The 25,917-nt window shown below is 48.8% G+C and overlaps 1 protein-coding gene across 2 annotated transcripts in view; it reads left to right on the top strand.

The window, feature by feature from the left end:
• Window positions 1–25,453, top strand: part of CSTF3 (cleavage stimulation factor subunit 3) — a 640,930-nt gene extending 615,477 nt beyond the window's left edge. For both annotated transcript variants that reach the window (XM_086955867.1, XM_086955866.1), the window contains one exon: window positions 24,350–25,453. In XM_086955867.1, the coding sequence (XP_086811993.1) occupies window positions 24,350–24,555 (206 nt within the window). In that variant the 3' untranslated portion in view covers window positions 24,556–25,453. The remainder of the gene's footprint in view (window positions 1–24,349) is intronic.
• Window positions 25,454–25,917: the final 464 nt, after the last annotated feature.

The following is a 25,917-nucleotide window of genomic DNA, read 5'->3' as shown; positions in this document are numbered from 1 at the left end:
AGAGCAAGTGCGGATAGCACATAAACATATTCCCTGAAAGGGAAGCGCTTTGTGTCTGGGGCGTAGCCCCTGAAAGGGAAGCGCTTTGTGTCTGGGGCGTAGCCGCAGAAATATGCTTTTCCCCACATCACTGGTGCAAATATTGCCTTATCGATTACATCTACCACAGTCGGACCTAACCCACTCCTCCATTACAGTACCCTTAACAGCGTCATCTCGTTATATAAGAATTCCAACGAGCCCATCGCTCTGGTCAAGCGGGTTGATTAAGCAAGTTCTAAAACGATTATATAGATCTTTCCCGACAGTAAGGAGGTTGCCACCTCCTGGCATCTCAATGTGGTTCTTAACATGCTCATGGAACATCCGTTTGAACCAGTACACGGAGCTGACCCAAAGTATGTCTCGGGGAAAATCCACACTAAGGGTCAGAGAGCTACTGACGGTTTTCTATCCAGAAGAGTGAGCGAGCTTCAAGCTCTGTCCATTCAGGAACCATACATGCACTTCAGGAATGATGGCGTGGTGCTGAGTCCGAACCCAAAAAATTTGTTCCAAAAAAGTGCCTTCAGACTTTCATCTCAATGAGCCAGTAATCCTTCAAACTTTCTTTGCGAACCTTTCCACCGCAGCAGAATGGGCTCTACATTCTTTAAATCTCAAAGAGGACTCAGGTTCTACCTAGATAACTCTAAGACTTCAGATACTCTTCACAACTGTTCGTGGCATACAGCAGGCCAAGAATGGGCCTGTCCCTCACGAAACTAAGCATCTCAAGATGGATCTCATCAGCGATTGCATTCCACCACGCCCAGGCCGGACGGCCTTTAACTGATCAGGTCACTGCACATTCCATCAGGGCGTGCTCCACGTCAGCAACACTCTTCGCGTCACTGCACATTCCACCAGGGCAATGTCCACGTCAGCAGCTCTCTTCGCGGAGGTGCCAATATTGGACATTTGCAGAGCGGCGACCTGAAAGTCACCGCACACTTTCTCCAGACAGTACTGCCTGGATTTCGGACTTCAGAAAGACGCGGCAGCGGGTCCAGCGGGGCTTCGCCATCTCTTTCAGTGAGGTGAGCCTTCCTACATCCCGCCGTCCAGGTATGCACATTCCTTGCTCTTGTGATACTATATGTGATAATATATGCATTGCCTAACATGACTGCAGAGCTGATTTACATCACAAATGTGCATATCTGATTGCTAACTATTCTGATTCAGGCATGTGAATCCATGAAAGACACCCCTAATACTGGATAAGAAATGCGTTACTTACCTGTAAAAGCAGTTATCCAGTATTGGTGTCTTTCATGGATTCACATGCAACCCTCCCGCCTCCCCGGGAAGGACTCACATCCCTCTCTAACAACATTACGCCTACCTAGCTGGGTGCGTACGAAAATCTGAGGGACTGAGGCTCCTCCCAGGAAGGTTCTAGAGGGAGGTCGGAGCTGATTGGCTGACTAGGAGAGTTTGGTCCTTTTTACATAAGGACTAAGAAAGGCTACTAAGGGGAGGCCCTTAGGCCTATTTTCTCTATGTATGTCTATAAGACATTACTTTTTTATTTACCGGAGGCTCCCGTCTCGACGACGGGGAATGATTCAGGCATGTAAATCCATGAAAGACACCAATACTGGATAACTGCTGTTACAGGTAAGTAACGCATTTCATCTTTGGCTTTTGGCTACGTCAGCGTCAGCCAAAAGCCGGGAACGCCCCCGAATCTGGTCCGGCCGGGCCGTGCTTGCTGCTGTCCTGCCTTCCTCCCGCCGTCCCCCCTCCCCTCGCTGTCCTGTGCACGTTTCCCGCCCCCCTCGTCTTCTCCCGCCCCCTTCCCGCCGTTCGTGTACTCTCCCGCCTCCCTCGTCCTCTCCCGCCCCCCTCCCGCCGTTCGTGTACTCTCCTGCCCCCCTCGTTCTCTCCCGCCCCCCTCCCGCCGTTCGTGTACTCTCCCGCCCCTCCCGGGTTCAACCACGGCATTAGGAACATCTCCGCCCCCTCCCGTGTTGCTGAGTATCTTTTTCCTCCGTATACGTCACTGTGCAAATGGGCAGGGGGCGTGGCTAGCCAGCCAACATGGCAGACATGTCCGTGTAGGGCTCCAGAGTTTGACCCCTAATTATCCTGCAATTTACCCTGCAGAGGTGTTTCTAAAGCCTGTGCGGTAAGGAGTTGTGCGGGGATACAGCGGGGAGCCTGCGGAGCAAAGCGGATCTCGACTTGGGGCCGCGGATGAAACCGTGGAGACTGCCGGCAGGCGGAGGCACCGAGGCCCGAGATGGAGGGCTCGAAAAGTGCCTGGCAGCCATTGGAGTGGAGGAGCACCGCTGCGGGGCGTCGGCCGTTGCTCTGAGACCAGACGTCCTGCGAATCCTGAGACAGCGCTGCTGGGAGGCACGAGAGGCAGGGCAGCTGGGCGTGATAGCTGAGCGGTGTCATGTGGACGAGGAGCGCGGCAATTTCTGTGGCCGGTAGAGACTAGGGCCTGGTGCCGCCCCCTGTGGAGTCTAGGATCAGCGGAGACTCGCGGCCTCCCCGGTCTCGACTCAGCTGCCGGGTGGAGGCGGACAGCTGCGCTGGTGAGGAGAGTGACTCGGACGGGCCGGGGGAGCCCTGTGGCAGTGTCCCATCATCCTGAGGAGCCAGAGCGGTGGCAGCAGAGGCGGGTGGCCCCGGATGGTGAACTAGGTGTTCGGGGACCGCCGCTTGCAGAGCGCACCGACTGGGCAGCACGGCGAACTGTAGGCCGCATTGCCTCAGATCTGCAGAAGTGAAGAGAGACCCGAGCCTGAGGCCCGGAGCCTGAACTGTCCTACATCGGAGTGGAGCCCCAGGTGCGTGGCAAATAGTTAATTTTCCCTTGTACTTGTTTGGTCCCGCGGCAGCTTTTGCAACCGCATTCCTTCTGTGGCCCCCCCTCATCTGCGCAGAGAACTGCGGGGGTGTCAGGCGCGGGAGAGCAGGCAGCAGTGGCGGCTCGGCAGGAGCTCTATGACCCGCGATCTACAGCCCGCAGCGCACATACCACACTCCACGACGGTGTTTGAGGTGGCGGCGGGAAGGCGGCGGAAAACAGCAGAAGCGGTCCGGTGCGGTGTGGCCATCTCTGCGGGCGCTGCCATGGCCCCAGCTTCCAGGCTTCAGGTGCACTTGATGCTCATCTGCCTCTCGGCCCTGCAGGGATAGACCAGATACTTGGAGGTGAGCAGCGTCTAATAGTTAAAAGCTTCTTTTAGATTTTGTCAAGTAGAAACAGTGTGAGCCCTTTTCACTAGCGACAATAAATTGGCTACATTTTTGCGGACGAGCAAAAAAAAAAAAAAAAGAAAATCTATTTTGGGCAAACAGGGTGAAGTCTTTTAAGACACTCTTTGTTGTTCTGACTTCACCAAGTTATGCAAATGAGATGTTAATTGGCGTAATTGTATCTTAAATTATGCCTGTGTCTGACCCTCCATTGGTGGGAGAGTGTGGGAATCAGGGCAACTGGTACTTGAAGCAGCTGCACTCACTGGCTCCTGAACGCACAGCCTACCAGACTACTTTCGTGTCTTTACAATTTGTTTTTATGAGGTGATAACATTTTTACAAATACCATCGTTTTGGGGGGTTTTGTATTGTGACAGTCTGACATTTTACAACTGCCTTTCTGAAAACAAGAACTATGCGGTTGAGCTGTAACGCATATTAGGCAGTGAACAGAAATTGAGATGCTAATGAGGTGTGGGGGGAGTCACAGAAAGTTTTGATAAATGCTATACACACACTCTAGCTCGCAGTGGACAATGAACATCTATGCCAGGGTTCAATAATACGCAACCTCTTAAATTTATCATACTGGCAGTGTTTAATAGAAGGGAAAACAATCTCCTTTTTGTTGGCCCTGCAGCAGAAGGAACCGACATGCCACAAGCAAGCGTTCCCACGTTCTGTTGTCTCCGTTGCTATTCTCTCATGAATGTGGGGGTCTCTTGTAAAAGTGACTACTGTACACCTTAGATCTGGTGGCCTCTGAATTTTTATTTATGCAAATATGTATATCAGGGGGCTGTCTTTGCACGAATCCAAATTACAAATGTCTACAATGGAAATATAGGATGGATTTGGGCTAAAGGAAGAGAAACATAATAGAGATAAACAAAGAAGGTGTTGTGTTGACCAAATTAATATTTTTGGAGAGTTCCTTAAAGTTAGCCCTGCCCTCTCTCCAGGGGCAGGGCTAACTGCGCTGGAGAGAGGGAGGCCTGGAGTGAGATTTCTGCACTAGGGCTCAGGGGATGCAGAGGGGAAGCAGGATGAGGGCGAGGCACCTGGGAGTGGGGCTGGTGCACCCGGAAGAGGGGCGCAGGACACATGCGTCAGGCAGCGAGGCTCCTTCGCCAGGGTGAGAGGTGTACCACCGTGGGGAGCAGGGTGGGGGTGTTCAGTTGCACAAGGGAGATAGACACTGGCACCTGCAGCAGGGAAAGGGGCTCCTGCAAGGGGGGGCTGTGAAGGGCAGCTGCACGAGGAGACAGAAATGGGGCACCCGCAGAAGGAGTGAAGGGCAGCTGCCCCGGGTGAGGGGCACCTGCAGCGGGGTAGGAACACGTGCAGCACGGAGCAGGGCTTCGGATGAGGGAAAGTGACTGACTGGTCGATAAGAGAGCGGGCGCAGCAGGAAGACACCCGCTGGACCAGGGAGACCAGGGCGGCGACACCGCGGCGGAACCAGGGCTGCTGCCTTCAGGACAGGGTGGCTTGCTTTAGCATGAGGGTGGGCACACGTTGCTGCACTGAGTTCATTGGGCATGCAGTTGGCAGCGCTAGGTTGGGTATGGCAGCACCAATGTGGCCCTGCTGACTGGACCAGGGCGAGGACTGACAACGCAATTTCTCTTTTCAACCTGCGCCTCACAACAACCAAGTGCGTCCTTGTAAAAGAAAGCAGTAGAGACCGGGGCCTTTCTTTTAGAGGGGCACTCCTCTTAAAAAAAAAAAGTTTTCTCAGTCCCGTTTACAATTATGCTGTTTGTTATGAGGTGATGCACAACAGATACTTGAAACTCCACGGGTCTGCAACAGGGCCTCTCCTCTTGATACTCTTCTGCAGGAGTAAATGCACAAGCCAGTTTTCATTGTAGTGCAAAATGATAAGTGAAATAGTTGCAATACAAATCGCATTTGCAAGAGATTAAGCTATTGCCATTGTAAATGACAATGCCATTTATTTATCTGTTTTCAAAACTAACACATAAATAAAAAGTTTGTCATTCATAATGCCAATAGCTCAAACTTTTCCAAAGGCGAAACCGTTGCATTGTAAATGCTTGTTGCAATTGTCACCCCGAGTGGGATGGGTATGCTCAGACGTGAGTCCCATGCTCTCCACACCACTGGATTCAAGCAAGCCGGGCTGAAGACGGCTGGAATGCCAGAAACCGGTCCTCGGAAGCTTGTTTCCGGTCCAGGGAAGGCATGGCTTGGCAGTTCGGGCTGAACTGTTCCCATGAGGCACAGGGTCAGACTGATTTGCCTATGGCCATGTCTGAACTGGGGTGGTGTGGAGTGCAAAAAAACGATGGATTTAGGCCCAGATCTCTGTACTGGGGTGAATGTATGACATTGTTCTGCATTCTGTCCATCAACTGTGGTTTTTGCAACAAGCAGAAAAGCATAAGGCTCTAGTCAAGATTACGCCTGCAGGCCCTAGTCGAGAACAGAAAAAAACTTCAGAAACCCCACCTCCGGGCCCGGCTCCGAAGAAAAAAGGAAAGCCTTCTGGCAGCTCGGGACCAAGCAAGCCACTTATCACTATCCTTAAACCACCTCGGAACTAGACAAACACAAAAAATCTTCGACTACGAAGAAAAGTTCCGACTTGATGCCCACTTCGAAGCCGACAGAGCACAAAACTCCTCCTAAGGCTCTACAGACCAAACTAAAGCCACGCTCGGAACCGAAAAAATTGGCACCAACAACTGGTGACCAGGATGAACTGTTTCCACCAGATCCTGTCGAAGAAAGCAAAAAACATTACAGGTGGACCCTAAAACAGGCCATATCATCAGTATTCCAGCAAACAAAAGGAAATCTGATACCTCACATACACCTGAGGTGCCTGCTAAGAAGAGATGCTTTGCAACTTCTCATTAAGACCCTCTTCTCCTCTTCTTCCGGCTAAACCTTTCTCTTCTACAAACTCTCCTATACAATCTCCTAAATGATCACCATGCTCACCCTTACTACCACAGGATGATGATGATTTAGGGGGTGGGGAGGAACAGTGTAATGATCCTATGGCTGACCCTAATGATAGTAACACTAGCCCTCCACAAGATACATGGGATGATTATGACGATCCTGCAGATCCTCCAGACATTCTGATTCAGATGCATATCAAGCCATCAACCCCAGACGACAATATAGGATTTAGCTAACTTATTAATAGGGCTGCTCAATACCATGGCGTGTCACTATATTCAGACCCCATGGAAGAAGATTTCTTAATGGACACTTTTGCTCAGTCCCATAAGTCATACACACATTGCCCATGCTTAAAGGGGTAATTAAACATGCACCCAACATATTTAAAGACCCTGTCAGGGCCAGGATTCCCAATCCACGCATTGAGAAAGAATATAGACCTGCCCCTAAAGATCCAACATACATCAAGGGACAACCACTATTAGACTCCTTGGTAGTCTCCAATGCAAGAAAATAGGCTAATTCCCAAACCTCTGGTGATGCACCTCCCCCAGATAAAGAGCCTAACCTGCTGGATGCACCAGGTAAGCGGGTTGCTTCTCAAGAAGCCAACCACTGGAGAATAGCCAATGCACAGCTCTACTTGCCAGATGTGACGGGGCTCACTACGATGAGCTTGAAAATCTTATTCAACACTTACCTGACCAATACAAAACGAAGGCCAATGATTTAGTCCAGGAGGGCTAGTTAATTACAAATGCCTCCATCAAATGTGCCCTTGATGCAGCGGACACTGCATCTAGATCTGTTAACACTACTATCTTACTCCGCAGATATGCATGGTTACTGTGAGAAAGTGCCATCTTTCTTGCATAGTATGCCCCCACTTATTGCTGATGTGTTTTGACTGAGTATGCCCTGGGCTCCTGCCAGTTAGGTGTTCAGGGCCTGTGTCCCTTCCCTAAAACTGTATTGAAGCTAAAACCCAATTTGCATCTCTGGCCACATGTCGGCCCCATGTAAGTGGTACCATAGGTACCCAGGGCATTGTGACCAGAGAAGACCTCTAAGGGCTGCAGCTCTTATTGTGCCACCCTTAGGGGCCCTGCACCCTGACACACACGCATTGCCTTTGGAGGCTGAGTGTCCTGGTGCAGAACTAAACAAAGAGTCGACATGGCACACATCCCTATGTGCCATGCCCACAAACCCACTACCCTGGCATACATCAGTCACCCCTCTAGCTGGGTGCCCTATGCCAGTGGTGTGGGCACAGGAGCATGAGCTCTGTGCCCCTACAGTACCCAGGGCCATTCCTGGGCACCTTAAGTGCAGTGATGCCATTAAGAGTATATGGTGCTGGGTGGTTGTCATTATGAACTCCACAGCACCATAATGGCTACACTGAAGACTGACAAGTTTGATACCAAACTTCTCAGCACATTAAACCCGGTGTAGGATTTAATGTAAAATGCACTACAGATGGCATCTTAGAGATGCCCCCTGAAACCTAACCTACAATCCACGTCTTGTCTGAGAGGCTGCCACACAGCAGACATGCTGCTGGACCCCTGGGTGGAGAGCCCCCGCTCTCCTGGGCCTGCAACAATGCACATCCTAGGTAAGGTGCTAGGTCTCCTCCCCCATGATGGGCAGGGGGAAGCTTCAAAGGCATGCCACCTTTGTGAGCTTCTCCAGGCCACTGTCAGTACTCAGCAACTGGCCCCAACCAGTTTTGACCCCCACTTTGGCGGGAAGACTGGCAGGAAACCCTACGTGACAAAAGGGGTGTGCCAGCCTTTGCCAACTCCACCCCTCAGGTGGGAGAGGGGAGGTGGAGCACAACTCGGGGCTCCGGCCATTTTGAGGATGGGGAGCCCTGCCCAATTAGAGATAGGCTCCTGCCCCCCTCCCACAGGAGAGGAGCAGGATAGGGGGTGTACTCACCCCAGGACAGGGGCCTATTGGTCCCTGCCCTTCCCCTACCTGTAACACCCCTAAATGTAGTATTTAGGGGCACCCTAAACATTCCTTCCCCAGATCCAGATTTCGAAACAAGAAAGAAGACCAAGAAGAAGACCTGCCGTTCAGCTGCTAACAAGAGGACGGCACCTGACTTGGCCCCAGCACGACAGGCCTGTTGATCCTTGAACCTGCTCCTGCTAAATCCCGGCGTCTCCTGCGGACAGCAACATCGAGAACCCCGGAGGACCTGCCTGCCTTGACCCTCTTAGAGACTGGAACTCCCACGAGCAGTGGTTCTGCTCAAACAGCAATACCCCTGGCGGCAGATAGGAACCGCAAATCCAGCCCACTCTGCACCCGCCGCCGATTCTGACCTGGAATCCAGTGCCCAAGGACCCTCCTCGACGACCCAGATGACGCCTGCAGTCTCAGAACCAGGCTCCCCTCCTACCGTGACCAGCAGAGGGTAAGATTTCCCGATGTCCAAAGACACCCCTGCACCCGGCGCCCCAGGGCCTCCTGTGCCCAACTCCTGGGTGCCTACCTATCCTTCAAGATCCCAACTTACCCCTCAAAGTGTTGGTCACTTCAGAAGAGCCTCCGTCCCCGAGGTTGCAGCCTTTGTTCCCTTTTGAAGATCTCTATTGAATAACATTTTTTATTTATGCATTTTTATATAGCGCTGACTTTACCCGAAGGCGTCAGAGCGCTTCACATTAGGACCAGAAATAGTGCACATCCTGGGCAGAGGTGTTACGCCTCTTCCCCCAGGATGGGCACAGTGCTCGCATAGGAAGCTTCAAAGGCCTGCCGCCTTTGTAATGTGACGTCCAATTTCTGCTGCTATCAGAAGATGGAGGCACCCGGTTTACACACTCACTTTGGGTAGGAAACTTTATTAAAGTAGGAGGTGGTCCCTCCTCTACCAACTCTACCCCTAAAGTGAGGGAGGGGAGGTGAAGCACATCTTTCAGTCCCGCCATCTTGAAGATGAGGAGACTCCTCCAATCAGGGCTAGGACTACGGCCCCTCTCGCAGGAAGGTGAGATTATAGAGGGTGTGTTCAACCCAGGTGAGATGCTCATTGGTCACACCGGTTACTCCCTTAAAACTTTCCTCGATCTAGTATTTGGGGGCTCCCTCAGACCTTGAAACTAGTGACCTGAGACCTAAGAAGAAGGGCAAAGAAGACGCCATGCAGCAAAGCCTGAAGATAACTACTGACTTGGCTCCAGCCCTACCGGCCTGTCTCCAGCTTCAAAGACTCTGTGAGAAGAAAATGCCTGTCCTGCAGCCAGCAGCTTTCAGAAACCCGTGGAAGACTGCCTTAACTTTGAAAAAGACCAGAACTCCGGAGGACAGCGGTTCTGTCCCCAAGAAACCAATACAAAGGGCTCCGGTGCCCTACAGATCCGCGAGTCCTGCCCACTTTGCACCCGATGCTTACAGCCCAAGTCCAGTTGACCCACCAACCCAGAGCAGATTCTCCAGCAATCCTGACCTCACGTCCATTGTTGGCTGACCCCTCCTGGACTCCACGACGACGCCTGCAGCCTGAATCCAGAGGCTCCCCTGATCGCTACCGGCTCTGGTAAGAAGACACCAATGTCTAAAGGCCCCCCTACACGGAAGCCCTCTGGCCTTGGTGAACTGAATCAACAGTGCTCCTATGATCCCCTACATCTCTACTTACCTCTGCTGTCGTTTATCTCAATCTTGCAACCTCCAGTTGGACGCCTGCAACCTGTTTGTTGAAAGCAAAGTCTTAGTTGAAGAGCATTGGTTGCCCAATGCTGAGTTTGCACCCTGCACTCAGTCGCCGCTGGTGGTGTATGTTTTCTGCTGCTTTGTGGCCCCCCTGTGCTTGCCCTAACCCCCAAAGCTTGGCCCCTGCAACCGATTTACTTACCTGCAAGCAGTGTGGCATCGAGCACCCCCAGTCTCCATTGAACCGCATTGGGTTAAACTCCAATTTTGACCTCTGCACCCGGTGCAGTTTTGTTATTCACCTGACCCTTGCCCCTTGCTAACCTTTGGTTCCGAAGACTGGAGCTGTAAGTCTCGTACTTACTATATATCCGCATTAGTGTTTTCCTCCATAGGACAACATTGAACTGTTCAGAAATTGCACTGTCGACTTTTGAAAGTGAAAAGCATTTTTATTTTAAAACGTACTTACCTTATTGCGAAGATCTTGGTCTTAAAATGAACACAAACAAAGCTTATTTTTATAAAAACTGGTGTGGATCTCCTTTTTGAGTTGTGCGTCCATTATTGGTCAATGTTGTTCAATAAAGGTCTTACACTCTGTGTTAGGACTAAGGCTGCTTACCCACACTACCACTAATAGACCACTTTGGGTTTTACATCAAGCCCTATACACTTCTGGGGAACCCATGTACTCTGTGCACGGTATAACCACCTAGTGGTATACCTTATAAAGAGCTTCCTACTCCCCGGATGCTGTGCGACTCGTCCTTAGTGTTACAATATTCATGGGAATCGACTCTACCCTTAAATTGTTTTCTTCCACCATCTGGTTCAAACGTGTTCTGTAACAGTTCCAAGGGCAAGAGACTCACGTGGTGTTCCTCAGGCGCAACCATTGGCCATCTTCAACACCCAAGTCAGGAGACAAACTGAGAAAGGTCAGAATCGACAGGATAAGAATTTCTGCAGTACTGTAGTGCATGGTTGGTTTTCAGAATCAAGCCTGCCTTCAAGACCTTCTTCCCCCAGACATAGCGATTAAGAGAATGTGGGCAAAAGGATGGGTTAATGGATTGAACTCCTGCTGTTGCCCAGAGTGCAGCTCCAAGTGCTGTGCCTTGGGCTGATCACCACAGCATCCGTAATCTCTGCCTCTTCCCCGAGCACAAGGCCTCATGGGAGTCTTGCATGGCATTAAGGTGCAAAAAGATACAACTTTATAGGAGAGAGAGAAGTTGGGTGCGGAGACACAGAATGTTTTCACTGTACAAGAACCCCTCGACTCAAACATAAGAGGCAGAGCCTTTGAGGGTCACAGCGCACCAGCCAGCACTCAGTCCTCAGATTGCGTCTTCCAATGCCTCTGAGGGGGAGGAGAACATGAGAACACCTAAGAAGTGTACACCAGTGGAAACGAAGATGAAGTCCACTCCAAAGAGGGCTGAGTACAACTCCGGTGCTGAGCACCATCCTGAAGACGCACACATAGAAATGCCATGATGTCAAGAAGTATGCAAAAAGAGTGTTGTCTGGGGATGGATACACAGCAGTTATTTCAACATGGGAAGAAATATATTATTCCCTCTGTGGGAGCTTAGTCCCCAAGTGTAACTCGTAAACAATTTGCCCACTTGGAGTATTTCTCAATTCCTTCACATGTCTTTTTTAATCTATTTTTTGTTATACATATATATAAGAAACTAAAATTGCCACACACAAAAAACGTTGTACAAACAAAACTCAAAGTTCCCACAAAAAACTCCTAAACCTTTCCTACCCATCCATTTTAACCTGGTAGCAATAAAATACATATATGTACGCAGTCCGAGGGGAGGTAATTCTTTACACACACAGAAACAGAGGGAAACTCCTCCTCTGTTTAGTCCATATATTGTGTGTTGTCAGGTGCCTATATACACATTTTAATTCAATGAACGCCTCTTCTGGTCGACATGTTTCAGCCCCCTAGTCGGACCTCTTCAGGACATGGTAGCACAACCAAACCTCACCTACAAAACAATTATACATGTATTAAAACCATGTAGCCTCTGCATTTGCAACAGTCAATGCTATTTTCATTGCATGCATGGCCGTTAAAAAAGCCCAATTTTAATTGTGACCACCACAATAAACTTTTGGATGGACAAAATAGCAAATGTGTGCCACATTCTTCCTCATGCTGTGGGTAACAGGGAACCAGAACCACCTTTATGAAGTACACCACTCTTGTGTGCCACAAATCATGCATTCAAACCATTTGTTCTTGTCATTCGCCTTGTAACACCTCCCCAGTGCTCATAAAATGCACAGTGTGGTCTTCGTGTGGAATTAACCTTATCCCCTGAATAAAAATGACAAGCGACCTACTCACGAATGAGCTTGCTGCACCCCTGCAGTATGTCTCCAAATCCACATCGTTGTGTGAGCTGCAATAAACTTCGGGTTGCAGAAATCTGACAGATTGAAGATAATTTAGAGACTTATAACAGGTGTGGCACCGGGTGTATATATGTACCTGGTAAAGGGCAGCTATTCATGCAGAGGTATGATCTTACCTCTCCAGGTGCAGAAAGTACACATTCCCAGTGGGTGCCGCAAGCTCACTCGTGAGTAGGTCGCTTGTCATTATTTTTATTCTGTGGATAAGGTTAATTCCACACGAAGACCACACAGTGCATGTTATGAGCACTGGGGAGGCGTTACAAGGCGAATTACAGGAACGAGGGGGTTATACTTCCTGATCCCAAAGAACTACAGTTCGATTGGCCCCATTCTAAATCCGAGGACACTCGATCGATAGATCATGTCGCAACATTTTCATATGCTTGTTCTGCAGGATATCTCACCCCCACAGTTGGCGCATAGGATTTGGAATTGAGTGACTTGCATCACATCCATCTTATAGCAAAACATCACTCATGAGTAGACAACAACTTTGCAGAGATCCTAAGCAGGATGCATTAACAAGGCCACAAATTAGAACTCTACAAGCAATTCCTTAGAATGCACTTCCACCAATGGTGGACCCCAGTCATAGACGTATTCTCCACCCTTGAAAAGCAAAATGTCAAAGCTTTACCTCTAGATGCATTCCAGTTGTAAATGCGTTTATGGAGGAGCTCAAGAGGGTTATACCCCAAGAACACCATGGAATCCCCTTTTAAACCACCTCACTGCCTTGCAGCTCCATTCATGGAATATTGCTTTCTTTGTAGCCTTAACTTTGGTCAGACAATATAGTGAATTGGAGGCTCTTGCAGATCCATTTATACAGTTTCACAGGACACAGTGGTGCTTAGGACAAACGTCCAGTGCTTACATAAGGTGGTGTCACCTTTTCATGTCAACCAGACTATTGAGCTGCCCGTTTTTTTTCCTCAACCAGATCCGATTGTAGATACCACTACATACTATTCTATTTGGTTGGACTTGTAGAGCACAGGGCTACCCAGGGGCTTTCCCCTGAACATGGTGTTCTTGGGGTATAACCCTCTTGAGCTCCTCCATAAACGCATTTACAACTGGAATGCATCTAGAGGTAAAACTTTGACATTTGGCCTTAAATTTGTCCCTGATAAACTCTAGCCCTACTCACATATAATATCCAACATCAGAGAACTAAGTTGTATTGCCACCTTGCCCACTGGCTGGTCTGACCACCATCTTATCAAATTCAGCATTACCTTTCCACCTTCCCCCAGCTTGCAACATGATGCTGACGGCTCATACAGAAAAAACTGGAAGCTAGTGGACCTAGAACTGCTAAACTCGGCACTACAACAAAATCCACCAAGCCATAGCTCCAACATGGATTGGCTAGCAACCAAGAACGCCGTTAATATGCATTTGATGTACAGGAGAACTATCAAGCGAATACATTAATGGCTCAAACCTAGGTGTGGCAGCAAAGTAAACAGATAAGGCCATTCCAGGGAGTCAGATACCTTTGTGGCATCTAAAAAGACCGTTTCAGCCGCCTGCAGATCAGAATTAATAGAATGAATCAGTGCTAAGAAAGTGCACAGGTTATGAGCTGTCGCCCATCCCAGCACAAAACCTGCCTGATAAGGCCACACGATGAGCGGCAGGAGGAGTAGGAATCTGGAGGCAATCAGCTTGGCAAAGATCTTATTGTCGAGGTTGATCATGGATAGAGGTTGGTATGATTCACACCTTTGGGGGTCCTTATCTGGTTTGAGTATAGTAACAATCAGGCCTCCCAAAGGGAGGGAGGCAGTATGCCAGTACAGAGGGACTCCTCGTGCATCTCAAGAGGGAGAGGTGTGATGATCTGTGCATAGTCTTTGTCACCCAGCAGAGCATTCAGAACCTTAGTAAACAGTTTGTCTAGTATTGCCTGTGCCCGCCATCCAGCCAAAAGGAGTTGCACCGAATTTAAATAGCCTATAAGGTTGGAGGAGGGCTGGGTTTGTTGGGACGCATAAAGCAAGGATCAAAATGCAGTCATTTCTCTTTGCACTGCTGCTGTGCCAGTATGACAGTAATTCATGTTGTCTTGTATTTCAGTAATATTGTCACTGGCCCAGGGTCTACGCAGTAGGTTGGCCAGAGTTTTGCCCACCCTGTCTCCCGCTCCGAATCTGCTTGCGCTCACCTCCCTCCCCAAATAGTCTTCATCTGTGCCACCTTCTCATAGGATGCTAGCTTGTCCCTAATGTTTGCCAACACATCTGATGAGCAGTGCAAAAAATTCTGTGTCCTAAGTACACCGATTTCCGCCTCGAGGAAGTTCAAGTCTGTCCTCAGCGTCCGCAGCAAACCTCCCTGCTATGAGATGCAGACCCCACGGATTATGACCTTGATGGCCTCCCAGAACGTAGACTGGGGAAAAAAGGAATCTGATTTAGCTCAAAGTAGTCCACAATGGCGCTTCTGACCACCTCCCAGAAAACCTAGTCTTGCAAAGCCTCCGGCGGGAGCCGACATGTAAAGGCACGCTCACCGCAGTCTGGCGCGCGCAGTTCCAACAAGACTAGCACATGGTTCGATAACGTTCTAGCCAAGTGCTCTAACTTCATGGTTCAAGCATCTATATCACGAATAGCTAACCAATAATCACTGCACGACTAGGTGACGTGATGCACTCTCAATGTTTCACACGTGCCTAGTACGCCAGAGTTCCGAGAGGTGATTGTTGGCAATGAGGCTACGTGGCTGGGCTGCTGTATTCGGGTGTGGCTGCCTGGTGTTAATAGAGCAATCGGCCAGTGAGTCTAGGATTACATAAAAATCTCCTCCCAACAAAATTGGGCCCAGTCCAAGGTTGCCAGTGAGCCTCCAGACCTCAGAGAAGAAACAGGGGTCGTCGACGTTGGGGCCATAGATTGCAAGCAACTTCAATGGGATACCCTGCAGTGTTCCAGCAAGCAATATATAGCGGCTTGCGGGGTCACAAAGTACCATGCCCAAGCTAGAGTGGAAAAACACCATCAGGAGGTCACCCCGGCGATCCTGGCCCGAGATCCCCGGACCTGCCTCAAGTCGACGCCTGCAGCCTAAATCCAGAAAGGCCCCCTAACCGCGACCAGGAGCTGGTAAGAAGATCCAACCCCAAAAGGCACCCCTGCACTCGACGCCCCACGGCCTTGTGTTCCCAAACCGACGGTGCCTAACCAACCCTTAACTTCCCAACTTACCTCTTCAAGTGGTGGTTGACCCAGAAGTCCTTTATCTCCCTGCCTGCAATGCTTTTGCAAACCAGAGGTTCTCCATAAAAAACAGGGCGCACGTCGTTGAAACAGCACTGTGCACCCGGCCGCCCCAGTGTGAGATTTTGTATCCCCATTTGCCCTGAACTTAAACCTAGGAGCTTTGCTCCAACAACCCAGTGGCCTGCATCCCAGCAGCCACCAACTGGGGGCTCCCTATCCCTTGTTGGATAACATTGGGCCTCAACACTCTGCACCCGGCCGCCCTAGTGCCGCTGAGGGTGCAACAACAGTGCATCACTGACCCTGGGGGACCCCTGAGTCTAACCCCAGAACCTTAACTCCTACAGTTGATTACTTACCTGTGAACCGTTAACCTGTTTTTCCGCCATAGGATAACATTGGTAATTTTCTTCCAATACGTTTCTAAGTGTGGAGTTTTGAAATCTAAAAATCTTCTTTAAAAATCACACAAATAACCAAAACAGATTTACTTACATGTTTGCAGGAAATGTCCCAGTGCTGAATCTAGGTATACACCACTGAGTTAGAAAAGTAACGTAAAAAGTAATTTACCTGTAATTTACTGAAAAAGCATATTCATTTCAGTGTACTTTATTTGCTAAGCGTTGCAACCTACTGCATCCCCTGTAAATCAAACAAAGTACACATTTTACTGCATTTTCAAACTGTTCTATATTCAGCAACTTATTACTGTAAAGTATTTAATGCGTACCTGTGCCAGGCTTGCTTGGTTATATAAATAAAACAGTATATATTTTTATACAAACCCAATTGGCCTAGAGTTCAGTTCTTGAGGGTGTGAATTCATTTGCTGAATAAGCGTGTACATCAAATGCTTAACACTGTGCTCCGATACTGCCTTACTGCTTGACCACTCTACCACAAATAGAGAGCAAGGTTCTATCTAACTTTAACCTCTGCCTACCTCTGGGGTCACCTGGACTCTATACACACTATACCTCATTTTGCTGTAGTATATATAGAGCCAGTTCCCTACAACTTTTCCATTTGTAAGAGCATCTCACCAGCTATTTGGTGTTTGTCCTCTATATCTGAAGTACAGCGTTCCAACTGGACTATACGTTCATCATGTTCATCCAGCGATTCTACATTCTCTCGACGCTGTCTGGACTCGAGTCGTGGTTCTCATACCACTTTCTTAGTATACTGGTTGGTCCCCCCCTGGGGCCCACTGTGTATTAGTGCTATTTACTGTTATTTATTAGCTGAAGTATTGGGTGCTTTTTGTCTATCTCCGTGGAGGAGATACTGGAATGTACTAGAGTATTCTATATTAAATACATACATATTTTTAGAAATACCTTGTGCGGTTCTCTTTTCATTTAATCTATACTATAAGATTGCAATCTGAAAGAAACAAGTTAGTTATAGATTCCTTACCTTAGAATTACCCCCTGTGCGTCAGTCTGGATCCAGAAAGTTTTTCGTCAGCAGTACCTCTGTGCTTTGAATGGTGGCTTCGGTCAGCTCCGCGTTCGTCGTTGGCGTTGTGCCTCTGGGAGGACGTCGCGGCAGCTACTTAGACGCCGAGGGAGGGAGGTCGAGGGAGCGGTCGCGGATCCACCACCATTCGTTCAAGTCATCGAAGTGTTCGCACTCTGGGTCGGGTAAGTCGTAGCATAAGAAGAAGTTGAAGAAGCATCGTCACTCTTTGACTTCTCCTAGACGGTCAGCCGACCCTATGAGGGATGCGTTTGGTGCCCCTTCCCGGAACCCGGAGCGACTCCCGCCCAGCTTCGTACTTTATACGAGGCAATGGATGTCATCTTTGGGCGGACCGAACCCGCCAGCGTGCCTTTGGGCCCCGGGGACTCGGTTGGGTGGCCTTGGTCTTCTCCCCCGACGGCTCCTGCCCCGCAGGTCCACATTGGATCCAGGCCTGGATACGGATTGGCACCGGTTGACCTGATTACACCTCCATCGGCACCGCTTCCTCTGGCACAATTAACGCGTTAGACGCCGGTCGGCCCCCTGGCCGGTGTCTACCCTGGTCTCCATCTCGACGTGGACCCGGACCGGTGTCAAAAGGGATTTTTGTGCCCATGTTAACTCCTGGGGTCCCTTTTCGAACTAATTGGATGAGGAGGAAGACTGGGAGGCGTTAGGTGACCCTCTGACTGACCAGTTGGACAGTGAACAGGACTGGAGAGAGGAACTGGGGGATGCCAGTGGTTTGGGCACCTCCCCTGATCTTGGCATGTTGTCTCCTCCTACCTTGGCTAGGGAGGAGGGAGCTTCGTACGCAGTAGTGTTGCGTAGGGCAGCCGAGGCTCTCAACCTCCTGACAGAGGTGCTTTAGAAGATGGCGAGCTCTTCGGAGCCTCTACTTCCGTTCAACAAGGCCCTTACTGACGTCCTTTTGGGAACCTGTTCCAGGCCCAATATGGGGGCTCCTGAGGATAGGATAGTTGACAGACGCCACTGCCCGGCACCGGGCGACTCCACTTTCCTTTCCCAACACCCCACTCCTGAGACCTTGGTGGTCCAAGCCTCTATTTACAAAAGCACATTACCTACCGCTCCACCAGAAAGGGAATCCAAGAAGCTGGATCATCTTGGAAAGAAGATTTTCTCTTACGCCAGCTTGGAACTGCGGTCGGTAAACACTGCATGTCTACTGGGCCGTTATTCCCATTCTGTGTGGGACTCGGTTGTGCCTGTGCTGCCTCAGTGTCCGGAGGAGGCCCGGACAGAGCTCTCCCAGGATATTGTCACCAGGAGGGATGTGGCCAAGTTTACCATCCATTGTGGGCTGGGTACTGCTGACTCTATGAATAGAACGATTTCTACGTCAGTAGCTTTTCGGCGTTACGCCTGGATGAGATCCACTGGCTTTTCGGGGATTTCCAGAATACCCTCATGGACATGCCCTTTGATGGCTGTCACCTTTTCTGCGACAAAGCGGACAACACTTTAGAGCGTTTCAAGGACTCACGGGCTACGGCTAAGTCCTTGGGCTTCTTCAGCCGTCCCGCGCAGTCTGCTTTCCACCCATTTCATGGCTACAGGAGGGGTGCCCAGCTATGTCATGCCCAGAGCCACAGGCCGCAGCAAGTTACCCAATGTTTGCGTGGCCGGAGACGTCGGAAGAACCGTCGTGGTTCTGGGGGACATCGGGCTGGCCAGTCCACCAACCCCCCCTCTGCAGCAGCCAAACCTCCCTAGTCCGACCTCCCGGGCCCATCAAACAACAGGTTAGCTGTCAGAAGTTTCATCACAACCGCAAGCTATAGGTTACTGTTCACCCATTACGGATATCTGCGTTACCTTTGACCACAGGTTACTGTGAAATCTTGGCCTACTCACCACGAATACTTGTGCTAACCGTGAGAGCCTTTAAGGCCCACACCGTTTCATCCCAACCTGAAGTTTTCTCGCTGACACCGGTGCATGCCCCCTCCTTGGTCCTGATGAAGACCCCACTTTCAAGACGCAGAGTCTGCTGGTTCCACTAGAAGTCGAATCGCCGGCATTTTTTCCTTTTCTTTATGTCAAACTTTGATGACAGAAAATTTATATCTGCATCTTTCTGTTATGGTTTCACATTTTTGTGTTTGCCAGAAAACTGGCAGGATAGGTTGTCACCACTGATTGTTGATGTATATATATGCACTACCATCTCTTTGCACACCATTTGCACTTATCCCAACTACGCACTATCACTTCACATTGTATGCACCTGGTTTTTACAAAATGCTAAATGTGAAATACATGACATCTCTATAATTTGGATCAGCATTCAATCCATGTGATAGTTATTAAATCACAATTAATTGTTGAATGAGTTATTTGTTGTTGTCATAATTGTTCTATTATAGATCATGTGTTCCTTGATGTTTTGTGAATATTTTCCACTGTGACTTTCTCTTTTGTACCATCAAACGCCAGTGGGCGGCATGATTCGCCACCACCTCCCACACTGGCGTACCATCACTTCGGACAGGTGGGTTTTGCAGATATTCCAAAGGGGCTACTCCTCCTCTTCAAGGCTACCCCTCCAGCCATGCCACCACAATACCACAGCATGTCGGAGGATCATCTGGCCCTTCTCCAGCAGTAAGTAACAGCTCTCTTGGCTAAGGGAGCCATTGAGCACGTTCCAGTCCCAGAAGTAGGTCGTGGTTGTTATTCCCACTACTTTCTGGTTCCCAAGATGGACAAGTGCCTGTATCCTATCTTAGATCTCTGGAACGTCAACCACTTCCTCCGAAAGGAGAAGTTCAAGATGTTTACGCTTGCTCAGGTCTTGTCTGCCGTCGACCCGGAAACCGGATGGTAGCGTTTGACTTGCAGGACGCCTATTTTCACATTCCCGTCCTACCCAACCACCGGCGTTACCTGAAGTTCACGGTAGGTCACGAGCATTTTCAATTCACCGTACTACCCTTTGGCCTTACCAGCGCCCCTCGGGTGTTCACTAAAGTGATGCTCTTGACCGCACCTCGTCTGCGCAGATCAGGTGTTTTTGAAGGCGTGATCGCCCTAGGTAGTAGTCTCCCACCTCCAGACTACAGCTGACCATCTGCATTCGCTGGGGTTCTCCGTCAATGTGCCGAAGTCACACCTGAGTCCCTCTCGGAAGCAGTCTGGCCACAATACAGTTTCAGGTCTATCCTCCCAAACAGCGAGTGCGGGATATTCGGGCTATGATTCCGATCTTTCAGCCTCTATCCCGGGGTCCGATCAGGCTGACCCTGAGGCTGCTGGGCCTAGTGGCCTCCTCAGCAAAGTCGGAATACAAGGAAAAGCCCTGGACTGGATCATCTCGTTCCTCGCCGGGAGAACCCAGAGAATCCGCCTCCCCTCATTCAAATCAGAGGCCACCGAAGTCATCTGCGGCGTACCACAAGGATCATCACTCAGTCCCACCCTCTTCAACGTTTACATGAGTCCCCTCGCATCCATCGCGCGACAACACAACCTCAACATCATCTCCTACGCAGACGACACCCAGCTGATCCTCTCCCTCACCAAAGACCCAAACACCGCCAAAACCAATCTACACGAAGGAATGAAAGAAGTAGCCGAATGGATGAAGAACAGCCGTTTAAAACTAAACTCGGACAAAACGGAAGTCCTCGTCTTAGGATCATCCCCCGCTGCCTGGGACGACTCATGGTGGCCACCGGCCCTGGGTACAGCACCCATACCTACAGATCACGCACGTAACCTGGGCTTTATCCTAGACTCCTCCCTCTCGATGACCAGACAAGTCAACGCCGTCTCATCTTCATGCTTCAACATCCTTCGCATGCTCAAAAAAATCTTCAGTTGGATCCCCACCGAAACAAGAAAGACAGTCACCCAATCACTGGTCACTAGCCGACTGGATTATGGAAATTCCCTCTACGCCGGGACCACACCAAACTACAGAAAAAACTCCAACGCATCCAAAACGCCTCAACCAGACTCATATTGGACGTCCCCGTCAAGCTCACATTTCCGGTCACCTGAAAGACCTCCACTGGCTCCCAGTCAACAAGAGAATAACGTTCCGTCTCCTCACCCACGCACACAAGACCCTCTACGACCTAGGTCCCGAATGCCTCAACACACAACTGTCCTTCTACACACCCACCCGCCAACTACGATCATCCAATGAAGCCCTCGCCGCAATTCCGCGCATCCATAGATCCACCATGGGAGGAAGATCCTTCTCCTACTTAGCGGCCAAAACCTGGAATTCTCTCCCCACTCACCTCCGCCTTACACAGAACCACCTCTCCTTCAGAAAGCAGCTAAAAACCTGGCTATTCGATAAGCAAAGCACACACCCTCCCCCAAGCGCCTTGAGACCCTCTGGGTGAGTAGTGCGCTATACAAATTCCTGAACTTGAACTTGCATCCTGCTGGTCGATCATGCCAATTGGCATATGCGGGCTCTGTCGTGGGACCTGAAGTTCCAGTGGGCGCAACATCACGGGAATCGGTCTGATTGCGTTCAGATCTCGGAGGCGCTGCGCGACAACTGCAGTGGTGGCTCATGAACCAGGATTGGGTCAATCGCAAATCAGTCTCCCTTCCCCAACCAGAGTACACAGTGGTGACGGATGCCTCCGTCTCTGGACATGGCTGGAACATCAGGGCATATCCCTGGTGGTTCAACACCTGGTGGGTTACCCGAACGCCAGGACAGACAAACTCAGCCACAGGTGCATCATGGATCACGAATGGCGTCTTCACTCGGAGGTGGTGCAAGGTCTTTTTCGACAGTGCAGAGAGCCTTGGTTAGATCTATGTGCCACCAAAGGGAACGCGCAATGTCAGCAATTCTGTGCATTGGAATTTCCAAAGCAGAAGTCGCTCAGCGACACTTACTGTTGTGAGTGGAGTTGCGATCTGTTGTGTGCCTTTCCGCCTATACCACTTCTGCCCAGAGTGCTGAAGAAGATCAGGCATGACCGGGCCCAAGTCATCCTTGTGGCTCCCGATTGGGGACGAAGAGTCTGCTATCCCGAGCATCTCAACATGGCCATCGATCCTCCGACCTGTCTGCCTCTTCGGGAGGATCTTCTGTCGCATCAACAGGGGACGGTCTAACACCCAAACCTGTCCAGCCTCCATCTCCTTGCATGGTGATTGAGCAGCAGCAGTTGACTTCATTCGACCTGCCTCCCGAACTCTGCGATGTAATTTTGGCAGCCAGGCGTCCCTCCACTAAGACTGTATACGCCTACCGGTGGAACAAATTTGTGGCATGGTGCACAGCAAAGGCTGTGGATCCCCTCTCTGTCCCTCTTTCTGAGGTTCTCTTGTTTCTCCATGTTCCTCCTTTCTTTGGCCCAGCAGGGCTCTGCTCTGGGCTCTATCAAGGGCTATCTCTCAACCATCTCTGCCTTTCTTCGACTTCCAGATCAGCCTTCTCTTTTCAAGTCCCCGTTGTAAATAGTTTCTTGAAAGGCATAACTCAACTCTTTCCTCCTATTCCCTTCGTTATGCCTCAGTGGGACTTGAACCTGGTTTTAACTTATTTAATGTGTGCTCCCTTTGAGCTGCTTTACAACTGTCCTTTGAGGCTTTTAACTCGCAAAACTGCATTTCTGTTAGCCATCACGTCTGCTAGACGAGTGAGTGAGCTCCAAGCGCTTTCTTCAAAGTCTCCTTTTCAATCTGTGCATCCGGACAAAGTGGTACTTAAGACCCGTCCATCCTTCCTGCTCAAGGTTGTCCCTGCCTTTCACATTGGGCAGACCATCACTTTGCCCACCTTCTTTCCGACTACACATCCTTCGAAGTAGGAAGAGAGGCTTCACCGTCTGGACCCAAAACGTGCGCTTTCCTTTTATCTGGATCCCACCAAACAGTTCCAGGTGAATGACCAGCTCTTTGTGGGTTACTTGGGGGCCAAGAAAAGTCGGGCCGTACACAAGCGAACTATCTCCAAATGGGTCGTTTTGTGTATTAAAGCCTGCTATTCTCTGGCGAAGAAGGAGTATCCAGTGGGGCTGCGCGCCCATTCCACCAGTGCGAAGGCAGCCACTACTGCTCTGGAACGAGGCGTTCCTCTGAATGACATTGGTCAGGAAGCTATGTGGACGTCGCTGCACATGTTCACCAAGCCCTACTGCCTTGACAGTCCATTTTGGAGAGACTGCTTCTTTGGCCGTTCTGTTCTCCAGGACTTCCTGGAGTGATCTTGGTTCGCAGACCTACCTCCGGGGTTGGTATTTCTGGGGTATCTATTCTAAGGTAAGGAATCTATAACTAACGTGTTTTTATCAGATGAACAAGTTACTTCCTTTCGGTAACGATACAGCTGTAGGAAATATTAGGTAGTTATAGATTCCTAACTGCCCCACCCATCCTCCCCGTTCTGCAAACTGATTTCTTGGGTTAAGGTTATCCTTTCAGGGCCCTAGGTTTGTGCACCAGTGGTCAGTGTCTTGCATGGGTTTGCGTTTCTGGCGCGGAAAGTCGTGTACAGAACTGACGTCAGCCCGCGAGGGCGGAATCTGAATAACTGCCGCAACGGCATCCCGGCGACACAACACCAATGTGGAACGCGGAGCCAACCAACGCCACCTTCAGACACGCAGAGGGACTGCTGACTAAAATTTTTCCGGATCCAGTCTGACACCTGGAGGTAATTCTAAGGTAAGGAATCTATAACTCACTAATGTTTCTTACAGATGTATCATCACCGAAGGTAAGTAACTTGTTGTTCTGGTAAAACAAGCTGCTTTACACTCATTCAAGACTAAGCCTGAAGGATGCTCTCCACAGCTACCATTTCGATAGCTAAGAGTAGGTTGTGGCCCTATGGATCACTGTCTAGTCCTCCAAGAACTTGTGTGGACCATTCACAAAGGGGGAGGGATCCCCTGGCAAACCGGTTACCACCCCCTTTGAGATGTCGACTAAAATATTAATGTTTGCGACTGCATTTCGGTCATAAGACACACCCCTTCCAAATAGCGATTCTTCATGATTTTGTTAACACAGTGATTCAGAAACAGGTTGGCAAATTGCTGTACGGGTTTAGTGCATTTAAAAAACACATTTTCTTGTCGCAAACAGTGCAATTTTCAGAATTGCACGGTTTGCAACTACAAAATGCGTTCATACATCCAGCCCTTATTTTTTTACTGTTGATTTTTATTACATCCCCTTCAAGACGGTTATTCATATGGCCATGCATTCCACAAGTTCATATTACTATTTTGTGTGAATAGTTTTCAGCGTTATATCTTTTATTGCACATTTTCCTAATTTAAAATAATATGTACTGCACGCATCATATTAATTTTGTTCTCTTTATTACAAAGCTGTTGAAGAAGCTGTAAAGCTAATTACTGGAGGCCAAGCTGAAATAGCTACTGCTGTTGAAGGCAATGGACCTGTGGAAAATAACGCTGTGGTCAAATCTGCGAAGAGACCAAATGAAGATTCAGATGACGACGAAGAAAAGGGAGCAGCTAATCCCCCAGTTCATGACATCTACAGAGCACGGCAGCAAAAGCGAATCCGGTGAAGCACGTTTACAAAGCACATGCTGTGAAAGACACTTGCTATTTAAAAGATGGTCGTTTTTTGCCTCTACCATCACCTGTTCCAAGAATAACAGTTTTTATAAGCATCTTGGAGAGAAGACTGTGTTGTTACTGTGGTGCACTGTTACCATATGATTCATGACTACAAGAACAATTGAAAAAGGTGTGCAAAATGTTTTGGATAAGCCTCTTCTCTCTAAATGTGTGTTGTTGCATATAACTTGAAGTCTTGCATGTTTTTCAACAGTTTTATTTTAAAAACTGGATGACAAAATGTGAAAGCTTTTTAATTCACGTTTCTGGAAAACATTAGTTCTTGGTTTGCTCATGCAGAGTACTGCCTTGGTTATTTTTATTATTTATGATAAAATGTACAGGAGATCCCTTTATTAATTTCAGAATGGAAAATAATCCCCAAAAAACGAAATGTAGTCAGTAACACTATGGCTCACGTTTGTCCTACTTTTATTAGTGTACAGTACAGAAGGTGAGTTTTTGCTGCATCATCTAGTAAATAAACAAGAAATGTTATCACTACACAAAAGATACAAATATTTTAATAAAGGTGACAGAATCTTACCTTTCAAGCAACACGTCTTAATTAAAAAAAAATGCATTTTAAAAACACTTTCCCTTTTCGTTCCTCCCAACCAAATTATAATACTAATGATGGGATGAATCATTTTCTAATGGTGTCAAAACGTGGATGTTTTTGCCCTTTAAATTTTTATGCCTCAGTATTTGTATGTTAATTGGTGGAACATTTTCTTTTAATTTTGTGTTGTTGAATGTCCTTTATTAAAAAAGGCTTCCACATCTTTGTTGTAACAACACACACATAAGGGCTTACCATGCCTAATAAAAAAAGAGTAAACAATCCAATGGGTGTATATTGCATTTTTCTAAATTAGTCTTGAATTCAAATATGAACATTTTTCTTATAGCTTCCTTCCAATAAGAATGGTTTTTCACACTTTTGCTGTATTTAAATTATTTATAGTAACTTTAACAATGGAGGCTTCTCATTAACGGTCTTTTGAAATAGAAAACTGTTGATGGAAAATAAGCATTTCAATAAACATTTCTATAGGACTTTCAAAGAGAAGCTTGGCGGGGTGGAAGCTTACATCGCCACTTGTGGTTGCGTATGGCGGTGCCATGGGCTTTGCAACCTGTAACTACAGGGCTCTGTAGCGTACCTGGAGCAGCCTGCACAAAAAGGGATGCAGAGGCACTAAATATGTACCAACCCCAATGTACTAAAATACATTAGGATGGAGCTGCGTATTAAATGTAATTATAAAACAGCAGGGCAGTAAAATAATTTCAATAACTTTTGTTGC

The sequence above is a fragment of the Lissotriton vulgaris genome, chromosome 2_1 (genome assembly GCF_964263255.1).
Source record: "Lissotriton vulgaris chromosome 2_1, aLisVul1.2, whole genome shotgun sequence".
Lineage (NCBI taxonomy): Eukaryota > Metazoa > Chordata > Amphibia > Caudata > Salamandridae > Lissotriton > Lissotriton vulgaris.
This window is presented reverse-complemented; position numbering and strand designations above follow the sequence as displayed.